This window comes from Actinia tenebrosa, unplaced genomic scaffold (genome assembly GCF_029948245.1).
Source record: "Actinia tenebrosa isolate PJP-AT-01 unplaced genomic scaffold, QUT_ActTen_1.0 PGA_scaffold14__42_contigs__length_11649687, whole genome shotgun sequence".
In the NCBI taxonomy this organism is placed as follows: domain Eukaryota; kingdom Metazoa; phylum Cnidaria; class Anthozoa; order Actiniaria; family Actiniidae; genus Actinia; species Actinia tenebrosa.
Genome location: NW_028292574.1, coordinates 4,899,324 through 4,920,564, shown reverse-complemented (window position 1 = coordinate 4,920,564; position 21,241 = coordinate 4,899,324). Strand labels below are relative to the sequence as shown.

General features: G+C 38.8%; 4 protein-coding genes across 6 annotated transcripts; 2 read left to right on the top strand and 2 right to left on the bottom strand.

The window, feature by feature from the left end:
• The first annotated feature begins 355 nt into the window (after nucleotides 1-355).
• Nucleotides 356-2,078, top strand: LOC148911271 (uncharacterized). The gene is made up of 2 exons (XM_089029849.1): nucleotides 356-759; nucleotides 1,054-2,078. Exons 1-2 carry the CDS (start codon nucleotides 548-550, stop codon nucleotides 1,469-1,471), a joined length of 630 nt encoding a protein of 209 aa, XP_088885975.1. The 5' UTR covers nucleotides 356-547; the 3' UTR covers nucleotides 1,472-2,078.
• On the bottom strand, nucleotides 1,924-5,241 carry LOC148911270 (uncharacterized). The gene is made up of 2 exons (XM_089029847.1): nucleotides 4,656-5,241; nucleotides 1,924-4,306 (listed from the first exon to the last, which is right to left on the bottom strand). The coding sequence occupies exons 1-2, from the start codon at nucleotides 4,986-4,988 to the stop codon at nucleotides 2,354-2,356; spliced, it is 2,286 nt and encodes a 761-aa protein (XP_088885973.1). The 5' UTR covers nucleotides 4,989-5,241; the 3' UTR covers nucleotides 1,924-2,353.
• A 155-nt stretch (nucleotides 5,242-5,396) lies between these two features.
• Nucleotides 5,397-18,951, top strand: LOC116302649 (uncharacterized). Of its 3 annotated transcripts, none has more exons than XM_089029846.1 (24): nucleotides 5,397-5,499; nucleotides 7,707-7,806; nucleotides 9,248-9,286; nucleotides 9,789-9,890; nucleotides 10,128-10,178; nucleotides 10,455-10,646; nucleotides 11,172-11,290; nucleotides 12,848-12,926; nucleotides 13,025-13,084; nucleotides 13,453-13,536; nucleotides 13,616-13,716; nucleotides 13,795-13,866; nucleotides 13,949-14,006; nucleotides 14,210-14,260; nucleotides 14,356-14,460; nucleotides 14,535-14,606; nucleotides 14,893-14,979; nucleotides 15,054-15,152; nucleotides 15,561-15,698; nucleotides 15,845-15,909; nucleotides 16,203-17,185; nucleotides 17,447-17,524; nucleotides 17,831-17,916; nucleotides 17,990-18,951. In XM_089029846.1, exons 2-24 carry the CDS (start codon nucleotides 7,795-7,797, stop codon nucleotides 18,155-18,157), a joined length of 2,901 nt encoding a protein of 966 aa, XP_088885972.1. In that variant the 5' UTR covers nucleotides 5,397-5,499; nucleotides 7,707-7,794; the 3' UTR covers nucleotides 18,158-18,951. The 3 variants fall into 3 exon arrangements, with proteins under 3 accessions (XP_088885972.1, XP_088885970.1, XP_088885971.1); XM_089029844.1 differs by lacking the exon at nucleotides 5,397-5,499 and adding an exon at nucleotides 6,237-6,370; XM_089029845.1 differs by lacking the exon at nucleotides 5,397-5,499 and adding an exon at nucleotides 6,440-6,857.
• LOC116302653 (uncharacterized) lies at nucleotides 18,508-21,241 on the bottom strand. Its single transcript, XM_031711997.2, has 6 exons — nucleotides 20,897-21,241; nucleotides 20,558-20,624; nucleotides 20,307-20,349; nucleotides 20,023-20,162; nucleotides 19,700-19,794; nucleotides 18,508-19,236 (listed from the first exon to the last, which is right to left on the bottom strand). Exons 1-6 carry the CDS (start codon nucleotides 21,053-21,055, stop codon nucleotides 19,174-19,176), a joined length of 567 nt encoding a protein of 188 aa, XP_031567857.2. The 5' UTR covers nucleotides 21,056-21,241; the 3' UTR covers nucleotides 18,508-19,173.

Genomic DNA, 21,241 nt, shown 5'->3' with positions numbered 1-21,241 from the left:
GGTTTTGAAAATCTGTAAAGGATGGACACACAAGTAACTAGTTGTCTTTTGTTGTAAAGCCACTTTGACATTTTTGATTATACCTTGCAGCAAAAGCTGGCTACAATTGCCGCATCAGCTTTATAAATAATCTTTATTGAATGCGCAAGATCATATCAGGCTCAATTTAATTCATACTCAATTAAATTCAATCAGAATTATCAACCTACTGGGATCGGAAACCCTTAAAGGGCAACTTACCCCCCAAAATGACCCATTTTTAAGAGAAAGTACATCAAATGAGAAACACAAAAATTTAATTTTTAGAGGGGATAGAGCATCCGTGTTCCTAAAAAAATAATTTCAAAACATCGCATATATCGCTCTGGTGGCCGCCATCTTGCACTTTTATCGCGGGCTCAGAAAAACAGGTAATGACGTCACAACGTCATAAGAGTTCACGGCGTCAAGTTGTTTACGAGCGTTTGGTTGACTTCTTCCCCTGTTTCTGAGACGTTTTACTCAATATTTTACGAACGAAATACGGCCTGGTCATTCAATTAAAGGCATGTCAGAGTCTAATTCTTTTTCCGAAGACTCGGACAGCTCGAGAGACGATTTTGCTCAAGAATTTTTAGAAACGGACGAGTTTGTTTTACGGCCATATCAGTTCGAACCAGAAATAGAAATCTCCTCAGATGAAGAGTTCAGAGAAGGATCTGACAGTGACATTATTGAAGACGATGAACAAGAGAACAATCGACTAACAAATTCAGATTGGTAAGTTTTACTTCTTTCTTATCACGATAAAACTCAACTACGTATCCATTTTTTACAGTCGTGTTTACCACTTTCTTGCACTGTATATTTATGCATTTTAATCTGCCTCACGACCTTTGCAACCAAAAGCAAAACCAACTGTCACAATTAAACATCGCTTGGTTGTCAATAAGTTATATACTGTAGGACACAGATTCAGGGATATAGTTGTGTCACAATTTGTGTATATACTCTCACTTGGGACAATCATTGATAGTGTTCAAAAATACTAAGGATTGTTTTATTTGTTAATAGGTGTACCTGTGGTAGCTGCCAAATTATGGATACAATAGCTGAATGCATTTGTTGCCAAGAAATCCAAAAAGTAGTTGCAACATGCCAGTCTGTTGTTGAAGATGGAGATGCTGATGAACCACCACCATGCATTACTCAACATCCTGGATTCTTACCTGTTTGTGGCAATAAGTATGTTCTTCGAACCGCATGGGCTCAGTACAAACAGCAATACAGAGATGCTTATGAAGGCCCAGAGCAGAAGCAGTACAGACACATTGCATATAGACAACTAGCAAGATGGTGCTGGGGAGTTCTTGGAAAGGAAGTTCGGGTTGTTCTGCCCTCTTGTGCTGTCATGTGCATCAGAGCACACTTCCCTCCTCCTGGACTAGAGGAGGACTTTCAGTTTGAGGGTTTTCATTATGCAGATGATTAGCTTGATATAATGTTGCATGGAGTGAATATATACATTTTATTTATTCCTTACTTCAGTTACTATACAGAGTGGATTTTTTTCTATCAGGAAAAATTCCTGGAATTGCAATTTTTTGGCATATTTAATTGCAAGATAATTGAAAACAAAAACATAGACTAGAAAAAGCTGAGACCAATATGCATAAGAATCATGTATTCATTTAGGATGCAGTACATGGAAAGGTGTGTTATATAAATTTCTTTTTTATATAAAAAGCTTTTTGTTGGTACAAACATTTTTTGAATGTTTTACATATTTTATTATTAAAAACACACTAAACAAAATACCCAGCTGAATAGTGAACCTAGTGTACAAAGCACTAGTGAACACGATCACTAGCCAACCAAGCAAAATTTGCAGTTATACGAGTCCTGGCAGCAAAAAAGTTAAATATGCTGAAGCAAATGTCACCATTCAATTGGATATTTTTCTTTAATATATTCATACTGGGGGAGACTCCCATATATAAGGTAGTGTAGATAGGTAAAGAAAAGACCTCTTTTTTACAGTCAATTCTTACCTAAATGGAAATAATATTTTAATAAAATTTTCATTTGAACATCTAAAAGGTACTGCATACTTATCTGCCCGTTTCATCAGGTCCCCTCGTCATTTTTAAAAATTACATATTTTGTATATAGCATTTATACTTGGGTCTGTCGTGTACCTTTCCATATCTGGGAGCTTTTTTCATTAAGGGATATCTTTTACCAGTATTTTACACGACTGTCCAAAGATAGCCTGTAAAGCAGAGGGGGATTGGGACTTGAGGGAGGGGAAGAAGGACCAAACAGTGGAGGGTCATATGACCTGCAGGTACACAAAGGCTAATTCTAATTTAGATTATCTTGAAAACCTGGACCGGTGTTTCTGAATCAATTCCTGTTTATCCGGTGCAGGCAAACTTGCAATGTTTGCTGGTAGGTCTACTTCTTCAATTTCCTGGAGGTCAACTTCTGAGCCATCACACAATCCCAGCACTTTCTTTTGAAGCTCAGGAAGGAAAGAATAACTTTTCTTTTCCAACACAGGCTTAACTACCCAACGCTTGTGCATTTTTGGGAAACATGGGCGGTATCTTGCCTCTCCCATCCTCGTCCCCGGCTTTTGAATCACAGCTTGGTTCCTTCCTGTGTTGTGGTTGTTGTCAATGGCTGCCAGTTGTGTTCTAGCAACCATACCCTTGTAGGAGAAGTGCTCTCTCTTTGGGCAGTACTTCAGGATCATGGAGTGGTATACTTCAAGCCCACCTGTGTGACAGAAGTCAGTGAGCTTTGCCAAGTCCTTCAGCAGTTTTGTTTGAAGGACCACTTCTTCAAGGGCTACATGAGCTGCAGATCCTGGTTTTAGCCAGCACTTTTTACGAGCTTCTCTCCGGGTTAGTCGAGGATGGTCACATTTTTTGAAGATCTCTGCATCTCTCCAAGAATGCTTGTTTGTCACATGATGCAAGATAGAGACCCACTTCTCTCTCAACAGCTGCACACTACCATTGCATGTTGCTGCACACCACCACAGATGGTTTGAGACCGACTGGATCCAATGTGAAAGGTCAGCACTTTTTTTCAACTTGGCCTTCTTGTTGAGTTTCTTCACAACAGATTTTGACAAATGCCATACGTCATATTGGTGTTTGATGTGGCTGTAATCTTTTTCCATGGTGCTAGTGATTGAGGTATGTCTGTCAGTAGTTATCCTCTTGATGTTAATATCGTCCTCATCCTCAAGACTACCAAGACTCCTAATGAAACCTTCTTTCTCCATAGCATTTGAAGATGTTGTTTCTGTGACCTGAACCACAGAGAAGGAAACTATCTTCCCTGAGTCATTGTCCATAAATGTGTATGTACCATACTTGGCATTATGGCCAGGGCTGTCACACCGTCCATCCCCATTCAAGTATACAAGAGGCTTACTTGACAGTTCTTGTAAAACGGCTCTTCTTTCTCTTTCCCAGGTATCATTTATTACAGGAAATAGATACCTATTCTGATTTTGGTAAAAAACTTTTTCGCTGATAAATCGTAACCCAAGACATGAGGCAAAGTTTTGGATTCTTGTAAAAGTGTTACCAGTGAACAAAATAGATGAGCAGATTAGAAGGTTTCCTACCGGTGCACGATTGATGAGAGGCTGGGAATTCCACAAGCAGTTGTGACCTTTCATACATATGGTTTTAACCGTTACCATGCTTCCTGTGCAGGTAATGTTGGTGTCAGTTACGATGGAACCACAGTTGATACAAAACCTGAACAGTTCACCTAGGCATGCTGCAAATACCAAATACTTTGGCTCTTTGATGTAGGTGTCAAAGTGATACTCAGGTTCAGACTCTTTGTCTGTTGAAGAATTTGTTTCTTGTGATGAGATAATGTATTCATCCTCTTCATCACTTGAAAAAAGATTCACTTCTTCATCTGACAAAGGAAAAGACCCACAGGACTTTGCAGATTTCTGTGGTGATACATCATTCTTGCAAGACTTTTGTGGTGACACACTCATGGGTACAGAGGGAGCAGTATAGCTGTATGGATGGTCATGCAGGATACTGTTCAATTGCTCAAATGTTGAATTTCCTTCTACTTGAATGCAGGCATCAGAAGTCTCAACACTAACATCCACATTTTCTGTTTGGGTTGAGGTGCTTTTTCGTATTGAAAGCTTTTCATCCAGACAGCACTGGACTCCAAAGTCCCTTTTGTTGGAAGGTGTTTCATCGAAGGAAACCTCCATATCAGATTCTTCAACCATTTCATCAAGTGCATGTGTAGTTGGAGTCAGTAGGTTATCCAATGTCTTATGGGGAAAAAGAAGTAAACATAATCATTTATAGAACAAATACAAATAACAATGAATGGCAGTTACTGGGGTTCTCACTGATTCCGATAGTTGAGACGACACTCAAGCTTTAATTGTTTATAGGACTTTCATTGACTCCATATGAAAGAGCGTATAACTTATTCATCCGCAATTCATCATAACTAAACCCGCAGCGGTAAACTTAGTATTAAGAATTTAATGCATTGGTTTGGTCTGAGCACAGTCACAGACCAGTCACGAAATAGCTCTAATATATATGTAAGACTTACATATTACACTGACAATCTAGCAGTGCAGGTGCGAACACAAACTACAAATCACCTACCTCTTTTTGTCGTTGTCGTCTTATACGGTTTTCTGTCGTAGCTCTTCTTTTACTAGGGATGGTTGAAAAGTTAAAAATACTTGGAATTGCATCAGCCTTTAACCTCCTTTTTCTTTTTTCGCCTGTTAGTTGCTCCATAAGGTCGGATTCGAAGCAACCATCCTCGAAGTGCTCGCTACATACATAGCAATTCTTCAATGGCGGCAGATTTGCTCGTCTTAGACGAGAAATCCAAGCTTTCTGAATTTGTAAATCTTTAGGAATCTTGTGATAGCTAACATCTTTTATTTTTGTCGAATAGTTAGTGCATTCAGGCACGCAACAATTAACCATTTTGTCGAAAAAGCCACTTCAAACTCTCATGCTTACAGAAAAACTCTACATATCCAAACACACGTTGACGTTGTGACGTCACACCTGAATGCGGTAATTTATCGCGGGCTCAAAGATGGCGGCCACCAGAGCGATATATGCGATGTTTTGAAATTATTTTTTTAGGAACACGGATGCTCTATCCCCTCTAAAAATTAAATTTTTGTGTTTCTCAATTGATGTACTTTCTCTTAAAAATGGGTCATTTTGGGGGGTAAGTTGCCCTTTAAATGGCGAAAATAATGGGTTTCTTTATGAGCTGGGAACTGAAACTACAGTCGAAACTGAACTTTAAAAAAATGGAATGGAAAACGAAAAAGATTGATTGGACGTTAGTTGTCGGCACCGCCAGGTAGTCAGATTATTTTAATCTAGCAGACTGTGGTATTTGGTTGGCAATATTTCATCATCTCAATTAATGTAGAGACTCAAATGTCTTTCATTGCATCATACTCGTCCCTTGATCAACAAGGTAATCATTAATTATAATAATTTATCTATTTGTCTTCATTAATGATTTAATGGACTGATTGTTCTGATACCATTATATCCGCTAGCAAGCTAGATTCTGCCGTCGTGTAGTAAGAATCTATCCATGCAGGTCAGGCCGCTCGTTGTTCATAAACTGATTAGGGCAGGAGTGTTGCATGCTTCTTGCACAGTAATTCTGCCGTCTAAATAGGCTTCATCGTTGACAGCCCATGACCATACGCCCTCTCTCCCCTCACGCTTAAAAACCATTAGGTCACGTACATGAGTTATTAGGGTTTATGTGTGCACCCCTAACCATATATTTGACATCAATAGGCAATTTATGGCATGCCCTCCCCCCCCCCCCCCCCATAACCCCACCCACTCCCCTAATTGGATTTGGAAATACCACTAAAACATTGTTCGTGCATACAGCGAAAGGTGAGTCAATAGCATTGAATATATCACTAATACGGCATGTCTCATTAAGACCCAGGATGGCAGACCATTAGACCCGACTCATCCATCGATGATCTCATCGATCCACATGCATTACGTCATCATGGATATCACTAAACCCCTTCATTATATGCTAGCTTGGGTTTTTATAGAGATATTTAGGGTAATAAATTCTTTAGCTATTTTTATTTAAGATACTAAATCTTTCGGTGCGATTTATTGAAGTGTAATATCTACTGAACAGAACAAAGATGTTATCTTTCTGCGCCAGCGATGTTATGGTCAGCGGTTTAACCCCTGAAGTTAATTGAAATCGAAAACAGTTAGATATTTATAGTAACAGCTTGGTTAGATTCTGTCCTCTTTATTTGGACTCTAAATTCTAAACTTTCTTAACAGATCTTTGTTCTGAGGTAAGTCAATCAATTGGAGTTGATTTAACGACTTAACAATCTTTTTGATGTTTTAGTGGATTGTGACGTCTAAGGAATGGATCAAGTGTGAAACTGATCAAGTCCAATAGGACAGGAAAGTTTAGAGGGATTTTCGAGTGTTTAGTTTGTACTCCCTCAGGACCTGACTGTTTATATTGGACCATTTGATCGACATTCTGAAATTCTTACAAATATGTCAAGCATGGTTTAACATTGGAAGTCAGGCGATCGATAGATTGAGCGAACGTTCAAGAGTCGATGTCACTAGAAACACACAATAATTTATGATCAATAGTTTGATTATTAGCTTATGCAGATCGCTCAACACTCTTCGATCAATATTTGTACAGTGAGAAATTCTTAAAACTTCTACAGAATATCCTTTATGAATGTAATGATTTATGATCACACAAGATAATGTCGTTTGTAGAGAATATAAGGATTCTTTCTTCCCAAGCAGCACATGGTAAGGGCTTCCTTCAACTTTCAAATAATTTAATTCTAATACTTCTTCGTTTATTGTTATGATAGTTAGTATATATTCACAAGGGTTAAGCTATGTTTAGCCTTGGATTTACACTTATTTCTTCTTACTTTGAATCCAAATGGTAATAGTGAATTATCGAATATTGAAGTTAATAGTAAAGAGAATAATATCGAGTGAAGGAATTTTATGACACACGCTGCTGAATGCGTTCCTGGAGTGCGTGGTATTTTTGTACGATATTTCCTGTGTACATTGTAATCAAAACTAGTTCTAACTTCTATTTTTTTAATCCGATCCACATGATATGACTTTAAGACTTGTTAGATCACATGTCATTCTGTTTAATACGACTAATACCGCTGCTATTGTGATGAGATCAGTGATCATATTATTATTTTGTCTGATTTGCTCGACTTCATCATTCAACACAGTACACGTTTTTTTGTAAGTACAAATATTCTTGTCTGACCACATTAAACGGACATAATTATACATCAGGATAACACGTTAAATAATAAAGGCTTGGATAATGTATAGTCATGTACAGTATTGTAGGAAATGTTTAATAAGCATTCCTTTGGGGTCAAGTTTTCCTACGTGTTATATTTCTTTACCTCCCCTCCCTTCCCACCTGATGATCTGCAGTTCTGTGTGGATAACCTGCAGCTTTTAAATATCAAAAGAAGTGTTTATCTTACATCCATCAATATATTATTATTGATGTAATATAGAATAAATTTACAAAAGGAACGAAAGAAAATGGAATATGTATTATAATACTAACAATAGAAGCTGGCTTATTACTTTATTTCCCTGTTAATTAAATAGTACTGTATCAAGATGTCTTGCTGCTTTCAAGAACAAAGTTCTGTTAAGGTGGCTGAAAACAATTACCAAAGTATAACGTATAACTGCGATGGAGACAGATGTAAGTGTTTTTATGTTGTTTTTTTTTTTCATTCCCATGATGAGATGCAATTTAATTATGAAATTTTTGTCAATAGAATCTTGGCTTCATTGTTTTCCTGTTTTTGTGGGCGTGTATTGTTGCAAATTTCCTAATGAGGCTCCTGTCCTCATGAAGTATGGGGAGGTTGTGCAGGATCTGGCTGCCAGGGGGCACAATTGGAAATTCTACGATAAGAAATTCAGATTTTTGAGACAGTCTCAAACTTCTTTTTGTAAGTGGGATTGTATCCATTGGGAATTGTGGATGCAAGTGCAGCAGTTGCCTCCCTCTACATTTTCACAGTCGAATGCATCTCAGGCACAGAACAATATAATTCCAGTCCCAAAAATTGATTTGACAGGAAGCCTTTTGGGTACTGTTTCAAATTTAGCAAGGGGTTGGACTGTAGCCAGTGTGCCTATAAGCACCGATGCCATAAATATATGTCAGGGTTCCCATTTCCCAACCATTTGTTCCTTTTGTACCCACAAGGCCCCCAGACAGGACGGCCAGTCCCCTGCACAATAACCTGCCAATACACGCTCTAAATACTGTACCAACTCCTGTCAGAGCTCATCAATTGTGTTTCCTCTTATCAGGGTATGATCCTGTTCTTACTGAGAGATTAGTTTTTGGTTTTCAAAGGGGTTTTCGGCTTAATTTTGAAGGGCAACGAATAAAAAAGACAGTTAAAAAAAGATTTATAGAAACAATTACGGAATGGCTGGGAAAGGAAAATGAATAGTGACGGAGAAGAAACGTTTGCCTTTAAATATAGGAACTTAGACCTGGAGAGAATAGTGGGAACCCTGGCACTTCGTGATTTTATATACGTACGCTACTTGAAGTACATTGCACATGTTTGTAGAAGACCAAATTCAAATTTAACGAAACAGTTGCTGTTTGCAATTCCATCTGCTAAATATGTTAGAGATCCATGGATCAAAATTAGTCAACTACTTAATGTTGATAAACACCAAGCTAAGAAATCTACACAAGACAGAAAAGTTCTAAAAGGACTACTACATCAGAACTTTGGCTCTGTGTAGACTATATAGTCCCTGCTGATCAACTTATAGTTGGAAATAGCGGAATGACACTGATACTGATACTGAATGAATTATAAGATATCTAATAAATATAAACATGATTTTTTACAACAACTTACAAATTTCTCGCGCGCTGATGGTTATTTTTTATCATCAATAAGAGGACAGACAGATAAAGCTAACGTCATTGAGTGTGTGCTCTTTCCATTGGTTGTTTTGATCACTAGAAAAGAGATGGATCCACACTACTTTGACAATGTGATGATGCAATTTATTGTCAATAAGAGGACAGACACATTAAAATCTGATGTCAATTTGTTAATTATTAGTAAAATATGTGTAATTTGTTTTTTTATTTCTTATCTTCTTAGTCAGAAAATGAGTTATTTGATTTGCTTGGTAAATTCCAGGTGAGTTGATAAATATCTCTCTCATCATATGAAGCAAATGTTGTATGACACTAGTATGGATGTACGTGTACAATGTCATGTCCATGATCTTGCTGTGTCAAAGCATTGATCATATGGTCTATGATCTAGCTGACACTGATTTAAAGGAAGTTGCATTTTTCACAGTAATTGATAATGAAATCTTTTCTATAATCAAGTTGTTAGTCATCTAATATATAAATGAAAAGGCCACCCAAAACGGCTATCTTGTCAAACACTGTTTGGCTGAAGAGGTCAATCCTTCAGGGCTAACAGTACCCCATCAGTGACCCTTATGCCACACAAGAAATATATATAAATCTTAAACGTCTGATCCTGTGGGTCAAGGGGCAAGGTCAGTTCAGCCAATTGTGTTTAAGGCCACTCCTCATGACTGGTCACACATTGACTACATGATCATGCATGTACAGTCATTGAACAGGTTTTTTTTAACCTTAGTAACCATGAATACTTTATACAACAGTCAGATCGTCTTGATGAACAGCGCTGTAACCCCCCTCAAGTGGTCATAAGTAATACAAGTGATAATAGTGAAGACAACACAGATAGTTCTACTATGCCAGCGGTAAATATGACCCTTATGACAATTGAGGTTTTTTCCTAATGACTATCAGTTGTCATTTAATTTAGACCTGATTATACTTGAATGAAGAGTAGCATGTGTCAGGATGGGGAAGACTAAATCTTGTTCTGTGTGTTTGGAGGGCAGGAGGGAGAGGGAGGGGGAGGTGGAGGGGGAGGGGGAAGGGGAGGGGTGCTGTGTGCCTTTTTTAATAAAGTATTTTATCATCTTACTATTCAGAATTATGGAATGAGGAAAGCTGATAGTATTGACCTTGAACCAGTGAAACAGGTATGATATACATTTGTCCCAACACATCCAAGTGGTCTATATCCATATAGAACAATATTATATATTGTTTATGAAATATTTGAGATACTATGCACATTCTGATTGGTGGAGAAGTCAAACAAACACTTGGCTATGCTTTGTGTTCGACAACAACCTCTCTGTTGCTGTACAGTGCCCAGAGTGTTTAGACTGCAGCATATATAAACACAGGCACCATTTTATTTTCCTAGTATATAGAAGGTCTAGTAGTACTGATTGTATTTGATATCCATACAGGTCCTAGCATCAGGTGGTCCATATCCCCTGGTAGTGTTACCAGTCAGTGGTGAATATTGGTTGGAAGGAAGTAATCACCAGTGTACTGTCAATAATGGCTCGCACATGCTCATTCCTCATTTTGATACCCAAAAGTGTTTTATAGAAATTGACCAAGCTGTTGAGTATTATAGGAATTTTTTTCTAGGAAAGGTAAGTTTGCGTCAAAGAAAGTGAAATGGTTAATATACGCTATTTCAAAGGTTGGTGTAGGTTTTGTTGCATGTTACTTGTTGTAAATGGAGGTGGGGAGGGAAAGCTGCACTCAATGTTCTCCTACTCCAGTACCACCTTCCCTGCCTTACCCTGCCTTGTTACAACTAGTTACCCTAATCATGTATGTTGCTACTCAGGCATACTATTGCATGCATTGAATTGCATTAATCAATTTGTTTGCAATTACGGTAAATGATATACTGTACTCCTGAAGCTCAGTGTGCATGACCAACTTCATCATGTGAACATGTATTTGAAGTTTGGATGCACAGGTGGCCAGAATACTGTGCTGTTAATCTTTTTAAACCATTTTGTGGGCAATCTAGCACAGTAGAGCAGTCACCTTGTGTGTTGTGAGCCTTGGTTTCTGTAATGAAGACAAGTATTGATTGTTCATTGTTATGTGCAAGAGATATAATGTGCAATGACTGGTTACCAAATGTCTCATCTTGTTGTTTCTAGGAACACTTCAACTTTATGTGCGAAGATGATAGACTAGGACCAGTAATTATATCCATCAAGCAGGAGATGAACAAACCTTCAGATACAGACACACAAGGTTTTGTTAGGGTGATTTTAAGGTATGTCACTTGTTGATGCGTGGCAGTGATTATGAGAGATGATCCATCATCGCATTCTAAAGGTACCACACCCTGAAACACAAATAGCATTCATGGAACATTGCAACATGTTCCTTGTTGTATATGGACCATTGCAACATGTTCCTTGTCTATGGACCATCACAACATGTTCCTTGTTGTCTATGGACCATCACAACATGTTCCTTGTTGTCTATGGACCATCACAACATGTTCCTTGTTGTCTATGGACCATCACAGCATGTTCCTTGTTGTCTAATGGACCATCACAACATGTTCCTTGCTGTCTATGGACCATCGCAACATGTTCCTTGCTGTCTATGGACCATCACATCATGTTCCTTGTTGTCTATGGACCATCACAGCATGTTCCTTGTTGTCTATGGAGCATCACAACATGTTCCTTGTCATCTTTGGACCATCACAACATGTTCCTTGATGTCTATGGACCATCACAGCATGTTCCTTGTTGTCTAATGGACCATCACAACATGTTCCTTGTTGTCTTTGGACCATCACAACATGTTCCTTGTTGTCTATGGACCATCACAGCATGTTCCTTGTTGTCTATGGACCATCACAGCATGTTCCTTGTCGTCTTTGGACCATCACAACATGTTCCTTGATGTCTATGGACCATCACAGCATGTTCCTTGTTGTCTATGGACCATCACAACATGTTCCTTGCTGTCTATGGACCATCACATCAAGTTCCTTGTTGCCTATGGACCATCACAGCATGTTGCTCGTGGTCTATGGACCATCACAGCATGTTCCTTGCTGTCTATTGACCATCTCAACATGTTCCTTGTTGTCTATGGACCATCTCAACATATTCCTTGTTGTCTATGAACCATCTCAACATGTTCCTTGTTGTCTATGGAACATCACAGCATGTTCCTTGCTGTCTATGGACCATAACAACATGTTCCTTGCTGTCTATGGACCATCGCAACATGTTCCTTGCTGTCTATGGACCATCACAGCATGTTCCTTGTTGTCTATGGACCATCACAGCATGTTCCTTGTTGTCTATGGACCATCACAACATGTTCCTTGTTGTCTATGGACCATCACAGCATGTTCCTTGTTGTCTATGGACCATCACAGCATGTTCCTTGTTGTCCATGGACCATCTCAACATGTTCCTTGTTGTCTATGGACCATCTTAACATGTTCCTTGTTGTCTATGGGCCATCACCACATGTTCCTTGTTGTCTATGGATCATCACATCATGTTCCTTGTTGTCTATGGAACATCACAACATGTTCCTTGCTGTCTATGGACCATCTCAACATGTTCCTTGCTGTCTATGGACCATCTCAACATGTTCCTTGTTGTCTATGGACCATCTCAACATGTTCCTTACTGTCTATGAACCATCTCAACATGTTCCTTGCTGTCTATGGACCATCGCAACATGTTCCTTGTTGTCTATGAACCATCGCAACATGTTCCTTGTTGTCTATGGACCATCGCAACATGTTCCTTGTTGTCTATGGACCATCGCAACATGTTCCTTGTTGTTTGTTTTTCAGAACAAGCGAGAAAACAACAGTTGACTTGCTTCCTCTAGAAAACCTGTCTGATAATCCATCTCCAAGACAGATTGTCAAGGTAACGTCCAAGTGGTCAAATAATGTTTAATCATGAAGCTGATTTGATATTATATTATTACTTGATAATATTTGATGCATTATCATGTCTGTTTTTAGTATTTGTTGGGTGAAGAAGCAGAAAACCTTGATCAATTCCAAGCAATAGCACATCCTAAGGTAAGTCACACGTTCATGCATGCAGCTTAATAAAAACGATAGACCTTATTCGTTTAGTGCAATGATTATCCACTTCAGACCACGCATCATTCCCTAGGGTACCATTTCTTGATTTAACGGTTGCGCATGCCGAGAAGACAAATGCATGAACATGGTTAACCGTCCCAAAGTCAAGTTAGGCGTTTTGGAATCGAGCTGAGTTTTACTATTGGTAAAGGGATGGGCTGGTGGAACTACACAAGTATACAGAAAAACGAAGTGAATGTGTCATAACCCTAACCCCCACAAACCATGACCAATTCCTACCTAGTGAAAATAGTCGCTATTCAGTGAGATACTAATTAACTGTGGCTGTTGTTGTTAAACAGGCTTCAGAGATGATCGTGAAATATGACGAACACAGTTTATCGCCAGCATCCAAGTTCGGAGCAATTTACCAACAGTTTGGTCAGGTATTGATGGGTTAATATGATAAAAGGTCCCACTAAAAATACCCTGATATAAAACATGCTATTTTTCTCTTCTTTACAGATCACGGAAGAACAATACCTCAACAACAAGACACACAGTACTGCAATGGATGAATTTCTTGATTTACTAGGGGCTAGAATATGTCTAAAAGATTTTAAGGGGTAGGAGCTGCTAACCAATCATATTGCGCCACATAAGGTTTTTCTTTTGTACTAATTGTGTTATTTTACATCCTTTAGGTTTCACGGGGGACTTGACGTCAAACACGGTCAAACAGGAGAGACTTCGGTGCACACAGTGTTTAATGGAAAGTATGTATAGGAGATATCATATCGCGGGAATGGTTTGATGGCTGATGATGGGATGTATTTAAGTTTCTCGTTTTCCTTGCAGAGAAATCATGTTTCATGTATCGACGTTACTTCCATTCAGTAATGGCGATTCTCAACAGGTGGGATTGGCTTACATCAATATAATGATAAACTCTTTTGTTTGTCTATTGTTATTAAATATTATTGGAGTGACTATATTCCTTTATGACAAATGCGCGCGTCAGAATCCATCGAGTTTGGATCATATTATTGTACAATTCATGACGCGCGTTATATCATCGACCTTTAAATTTAACCATCTTTTTATACCTTTATTCAAAAGGTTCAAAGAAAACGTCACATTGGTAACGATATCGTCTCTATTGTTTTCCAAGTACGTATTTTCACTAAACACTCAAGCAACTCGTAGAAATGCAGGTTAATTCACAAACAGGAAATCAAGGTTTGTCTTTTTGTTTGTTTGTTTAGGATGAAAACACTCCCTTCTCGCCAATGTCCATTCGTTCTCATTTCCTTCATGTTTTCATCGTGGTGCAAGTCGAAGAGCCAAATACTCCGAACACAAGATACAAGGTCAGATAAACACTCATGTGTAGGACTAGTAGTCACTGTTGTTATGACCGTACCTATCATTATTACCCTTCCAGGTATCAGTTACAGCAAGAGAAGATGTCCCACCTTTTGGACCTAAGTTACCCAATCCTGCAGTATTCAAAAAGGTTAGATGATGGTTTACTATTTCATAATATTCTCGTACTCGTTGTCAAATGTGAGTAGAATTTCTAGTTGGTTCTCTCCTGTGTTTCGAGCGTTTTTCTCCTGGTTCTCCGTTTTTCCCCCTTTCGCAAAAATCAACTTCTAAATTCGATGATGGAACAAGGACCACAGGTTTCAGTGTTGGCCATTGGCAATAGAGTGCTACCCTCGCATAACAAAGACGGTTTAGATTAGAAGATTATTGGTTGATGTGTTGTTAATATTCATCTTATACTTGTTCGTTTGTAGGGTCCTGAATTCCGCAAGTTTCTTCTTACTAAACTCATCAATGCAGAACAGGCAGCCCTTAAAAGTGCAGAATTTTCTAAATTGGCCGTGAGTATATGTAACGCTATTAATTAATAATATTATAGTAATCAATTAATACTAATCTGTGACATCTTCTCAAGGATCGCACACGTACTTCACTGCTCAAGATTTTGTTTGACGAATTGATGGAAAAGAATGCACTGATGTTTGACATGGGGAATACGAATGATGCTACTAGTGTAAGTACCATGTCTATCATACCTGGGAAAGGACTGGGGATGACCTGGGGATGACCTGGGGATGACCTGGGGATGACCTGGGGATGACCTGGGGATGACGTGGGGATGACCTGGGGATGACCTGGGGATGACGTGGGGATGACGTGGGAATGACCTGGGGATGACCTGGGGATGAACTGGAAATGACCTGGAAATGACCTGGGGATGACCTGGGGATGGTCTGGGAATGACCTGGGGATGACTTGGGAATAGCCTGGGGATGACCTGGGAATGACCTGGGAATGACCTGGGAATAGCCTGGGGATGACCTGGGAATGACCTGGGGATGACCTGGGGATAGCCTGCGGATGACCTGGGAATGGACTGGGGATGGCTGATTGACACAGATATTATTACTGTCTTACACAGGGTACCCAGAAAGGCAAATTATTCACGTCAATTCGTAAAGCCATTCGTGGTCGTTCAAGTCCCGTGTCAAGGTCGTTATCAATGAAAGAGACGACGTCTTCAACAGATGATATAGATGTATCACTTGACGATAGGAAGGTAAGACTATTATATAGCACGAAGACAATGCTGCGCAGACCAAACGTGGTCATATTTGCCGTTTGCGGGAAGGAGAAACAAGATTCTTAATTTGACTGTTGTAGCTAGCAGTTGAATCACGCTACTCTCAACATTGTTTCTTTCAGAAAGAACGAAGAAAATCCTCACAGTCGTTCCTTTCCAAAAAGAAAAGTCCTAAAGTCGGGAAAAGGTTGGTAATAGCTTCACTTCACGTGCAGCCAGGGAAATATAAATGTATGGTTTTGGGAAAAAACATATTTTTTAATCTCTTACACGAACGATGAAGATTATTAGTTTTTCTCTCACTTAGTTTGGCGCATTAAGATCGTCTTTACCGTGCGCAAGCGTACAAAGTTTGGACCAGTTACAACCATCTGATAAATAGTAAAATAAAATAAAAATATTCATTTAAGTGTCTAGTCTTTCCAGCGCTTTCGCACTAATTGGGGATATGATGATATTTATAGTTATTGTTATTGATAGGGAAGACCCAAGAAGTAAAAGCATGGAATCTTTGGAATATAACCGAATACAACAGCAAACAGCCAAAGGAACGCAAGGAACGTCTTCAACGTTCTTCATAACAAGCAGTCCCAAGCCCTCCCGGTCTTTTCTGGGTCCTCAGAGCAGCTCGTCATCAGAGAGCACAGATAATAGTTTTAAAAGATCCTTTTCAACGACAAAATCTATAGACAATAAGGATAATCAAAGCTTTGGCTTTCATCGAGTACAATCTTCACCAGTTTTAGATGGAACGTCTCTCTCTATCGACGATTCTCCCGGTAGCACGATTGATTCCCGACAGGTTTACGCTAGCTCTCCGAAAACTGAAAACAGACCACTGACAGTCGCTGGAATCCCTGCTTCAGATTATGGTGTTCGATATATTGGTGGATATTCAAGTAGTTCAGATACCTCTACCACAACAGAACCCGTATTAAGTCCTGTAAAAATTATAGATTACGATAAATCGCCGAATTCTTCACGAAGATCTTCCGAACCACTTGAAGTCATTCGGCCTCAACATCAATATGGTCAGAGGTACGGAGTTGCGGATGGTGACAGAAGAGCTGGAGATTACACAGGAGAATTTGAAGAGGAATTAATGTACTTACCTCGACAGTTACAGCAAGTAACACAACAGATACATCGACAACAGCTCTCTTCCGATTCAAATCCAAATGCTCCCGAACACAATACCGCTTTTCTTCTAAGCTATCGGCGTTCTCGTGAAGAACTCGACCGCAATTCGCCCAGTAATCGGTCACCAGTCGAATCTAGGAGAATTTCAGATCCTCTACTTAATTGTCGTACTTCTCCAAGTAATAATCCCTCCAAGAAGACGGCAGTTGTGTTACCTCTGTTAGATATGAAACACTCACCCGATCCAACAAGACCAAGATCTGTTCCTCCTGACCTTAGATTTGACCCTACAGATCCAGAGTCCGAGGGATTGCAACAGGTACCTCCTACATAAACATACTCGTACACTTCATATTCATGATGATGATAGTGGGGATGTTAATGGTGATAATAACCACTACAACCAATAATAATGATAATGGTGGTGGTGATGTGATGATGATGATGGTGATGATAATGATAATGATGGTGGTAGTGTGATGATGATGATAATGATGATGATGTGGCATGATAGCGATGATGATGATGACGTTGGTCGGGTGGTAAGTTTCACATAATCTACTTTCTCATTTATTTCAAGGTACTAGAGCAAAATTCTTCAGTGTCCAGTAGTAGAGAAAATGTGAACCAGCGATCTTTGAATGCGAAAGAACAAGAGTGTGGTGAGTGCCTATACCCAGTTGACCATGTCACTTGCTTGCTTCACACGGTTACATTAATTATATGATGTGTTAGTATACCGGGTTTGGACTGTCTCTCCAAACTCAGTCGAGCCAGTTTTATCTAAGGGACATGTTAGGTGCTTCATAAACTGATGCGCATCTGCTATAACATCTATCTGAACCAAACATGGACGGGACAATGATGTGCCATTACGCCTGACAGTCTGGGTTTTTGGCTTATATTGCACCGATTTTTCATTGTTGACTTACGTACAGATATTAATGATAATGTGCCTTTGTTACTAGAAAACCTTCTCAAACAAGTGGAATCACTGACAAATGAAAATATGCGATTGAAATGTGAAAAGGTGGATCTGGATAGACAAATAGTGGTAAGAAGATGGGAATACTCATTACTGAATCGATAATAACAATAATCTAACTGCTATTTTCTTTCATTTGCAGCTTTTACAGCGAGATAGCAAAGCAGCTCAAGATCTCAACCTTCATCAAACGGTAGAGCTGTATGAAGCGCGTGTTGAGATTGCACGGTTACGGTCCTTACTACCAAGCGAAAATGTCCGACCTGAAAAACTACCAGAAAGACAAAAAAGTCGACATACTCGTCTCTAACTTGGTATTCAATTTCTACGGCATATTTAAGGCTTTTTTGTCGGCCTTCAAGTAATGTGTCGGTATTATCTTGTAGAACGGTACTGTTGGTCACTTGGGAAACCAGTTGCGCATACATGGAAAATCTGCGCACCAAAAATGGACAAACGATGGTTCTGATTCAACGACTATTGTTCTAATCTTCGTTTCTTCTCTCAACACAGTTTCTATATACGACGGATATATTTTTTTTTACAAAGTATACACTCAAAGTATGAACAAGAGTTGAACTCTAACATGGTACTCTTAGAATACTATAGTGCGCATGCAAGCTGGAAAATTATCATCCGCTGCAACAAAAAATCCTCCTATTTCTCAATTTAGTTAGGAATTTTATTCTATATTATGGCAATAATACAAGTCTTTAAATCCCAGTTTATCATTGTTATAAAATGTTTTTCATTGTTCATCTTGTTGGTTAGAGCATTATAGTTATGACACATTTCGTGCGAGTTAAATTTTTACTCATCTCTATCATGTTCAACTTTTCTTTGTGCTCACCCACGTTTTAGTACGACAAGGCAGAGGTGAGATTGAGATATGAAGGTACTACCTTCATCTAACATGGTCTTGAGTACATTGCTTAAACCTTCATTCTATAAGACAAGCTTTTTGCGTGGAATCCATGCATGCCAATCTATTCATAACTCAATCCATGATATCTTATATCTGTTGTCTAGTCGATAACTTCTCATTTGTGATGGCTGCTTCTTGTACAGGTGATAATGCAACAATAAAACCAAGATTATAACAAATAGTTTACAGTTTTTCATTTATAACACAATAGTAAGAGTAGCCTACTCCTTTTTCTTCCCAAGGGGGAGGGAAACTAGGGATATGTTTGTATCGTTGTTGCAGGTAAAGCAGTATAGGTTAAAATATGTGTCATCTTACTTAATACGGCTGTCAATGATCCAATAGTTTGTGTACTATATACATTATTAGATAAATTTACACTTATGTCCATGGTAAATTGTTCATTTCTTTTTTCTCCAATGACTGCCAATGTCTTTGACTCTTGTTGAAGTAAAATTATACATCTGTTGAAAAGAAAAAGCATTGAATGGTTACCCAGTACTGCTGTCATTGCTACATACTCGCTGATCGAGTAGGGAAATCGGATATTAGACTGCCGTCAAACAAAGAAATCGTTTGATATTTTTACATCCTCTGATTGACGGCAGTGTATTGCCCGATTTGCCTTTCATGACCGTTGATCAGCACGTAGCAATGAAGAAAGTAGAAAAGGAATATTAACATACAGCAAGAGAGGATTTCTTACTTAAGTAATGAATCCTTCCACAACCTAATTCAATCATTCACTTACATGTGACTAACTGACTTAAGCATACTCCAATTTCTACACTGAAAATAACTTGCAATAGCTCTACCAATAGAATAGTACCAAACAACTACAGCTGTACCATAGTATGTAATATGCTAATGTTCACACATGCTCTTTGAAATCTAATGATCAAACAATCTCTGTCAAAAGGTACTCACTTGATAAATCTTTTCCTTTGGCTTGCAGTAAGAAACAATTCTATGGGATGTTTGATACCAGGATATCATCAGTCCAGAGAACCCAGCCCAAACATCTGAAACAAGTTTAGTAAATCAATAAATCAACAACCTGGGGGGGGGGGGGGGGGGGGTGGGGTACTCCTTCACTATACTATAAAATCACGCTCGCTCTGGGACAGGGTATGTGAAATCACACTCTCTCCTCTCTGTAACTGGGTATCTACTTTTGAAATACCAGAACAGGGTTTCTGAGTTTTTCCTGCATCCTAGGAAAGGACAATACAACAAAAGTTCCATCTTACCTGAAAAGCTTGCTTTTCCTGTAACAACTTGTTGCACATTTTTTTCCACTGTTTCTTTCTTTTTCTTTAAAACATACATAAGTCTTTCTCCCAGACCAGGATTTTCAGGAGGAAAGACATGATGCTGAGGATCTCTCTCCCTAGATGGATGAATGGATGGATGAATGGATGGATGAATGGATAAAAAAGTCATAACCTTAACTAATACTACACCAGGTATTTGGCAGATACATATTATTGGGAGTATATATATATGTGTGTGTGTATACATTACATGTACCTACCTATCTTCTGTGACATCCCCTTTCTTTTGTGGCTTTTGATCATCTGCAAAATGTCAATCAAAAGGTATATTAAAATACCTTGACAGGGAAGTTCAAGGTTGCTCTCGGCCCTCCATCACATTGGTAACTTATTTCCAGCACAAATTATTTTCTTGGGGTAGGGGGAGGGATGAGAACGAGCTTCCATCAAGGGGGAGGGAGAGGGATGATTTGTTAAGGTTGTATTCATATTATCTAGGCCTCAATCTTACCTGTTTCTTGTATAATCACTTGTAATCCTCTAGTTTTACTCATCTTTATGCTTTCTCTATTAATATTCTAAAAGCAAGATGGACGAGATCAAGGAAGTGAAGAAAAGATGGTTTGATACGAGCCGTTGCTAATCCTAATTTAATCTGCATGATAAAAAATTACATAACCATTTCTTTATCTCGGTTTTTTCCTCGAGAATTAGTATTCCATTGGACTTCGTTATTATTCACTGTATTATAGATTCAACAATCTTTTCCTTGCTTTCATTGCGTAGTGTTTTCTTGCGTGTCTGGCATATCTCAATGAACCATATACATTTGGCATGACGACATACAAACCTTGTCTATTTTCACAACACTGATCCCATTACATATCCACTCGTTGTTATCTCCTTCTCCCCTTGTTCCTTTAGTCCATATTCCTAGACAGGTTTCCTTCCATTGTGGTTTTTTCTTCTTATTTTCTTGCTTCTCTGTTTCTTTCTCCTCGTCCGCCATCTTTGTTTGTCTTTATTGTGCCTTCCACAGGGAGCCCAAGATATGTTTAAAAACGATTCACAAATTTTCAACCTTGTCGAAAAAGCGTTGGATAGACATCCGTTGGATACAAGCCAAAATCAAAAGTCATAAAGTGTGTTTTATTGTCTTCGCCTTTGTCTGAAGGGAATTTCCGTGCATTTTAGC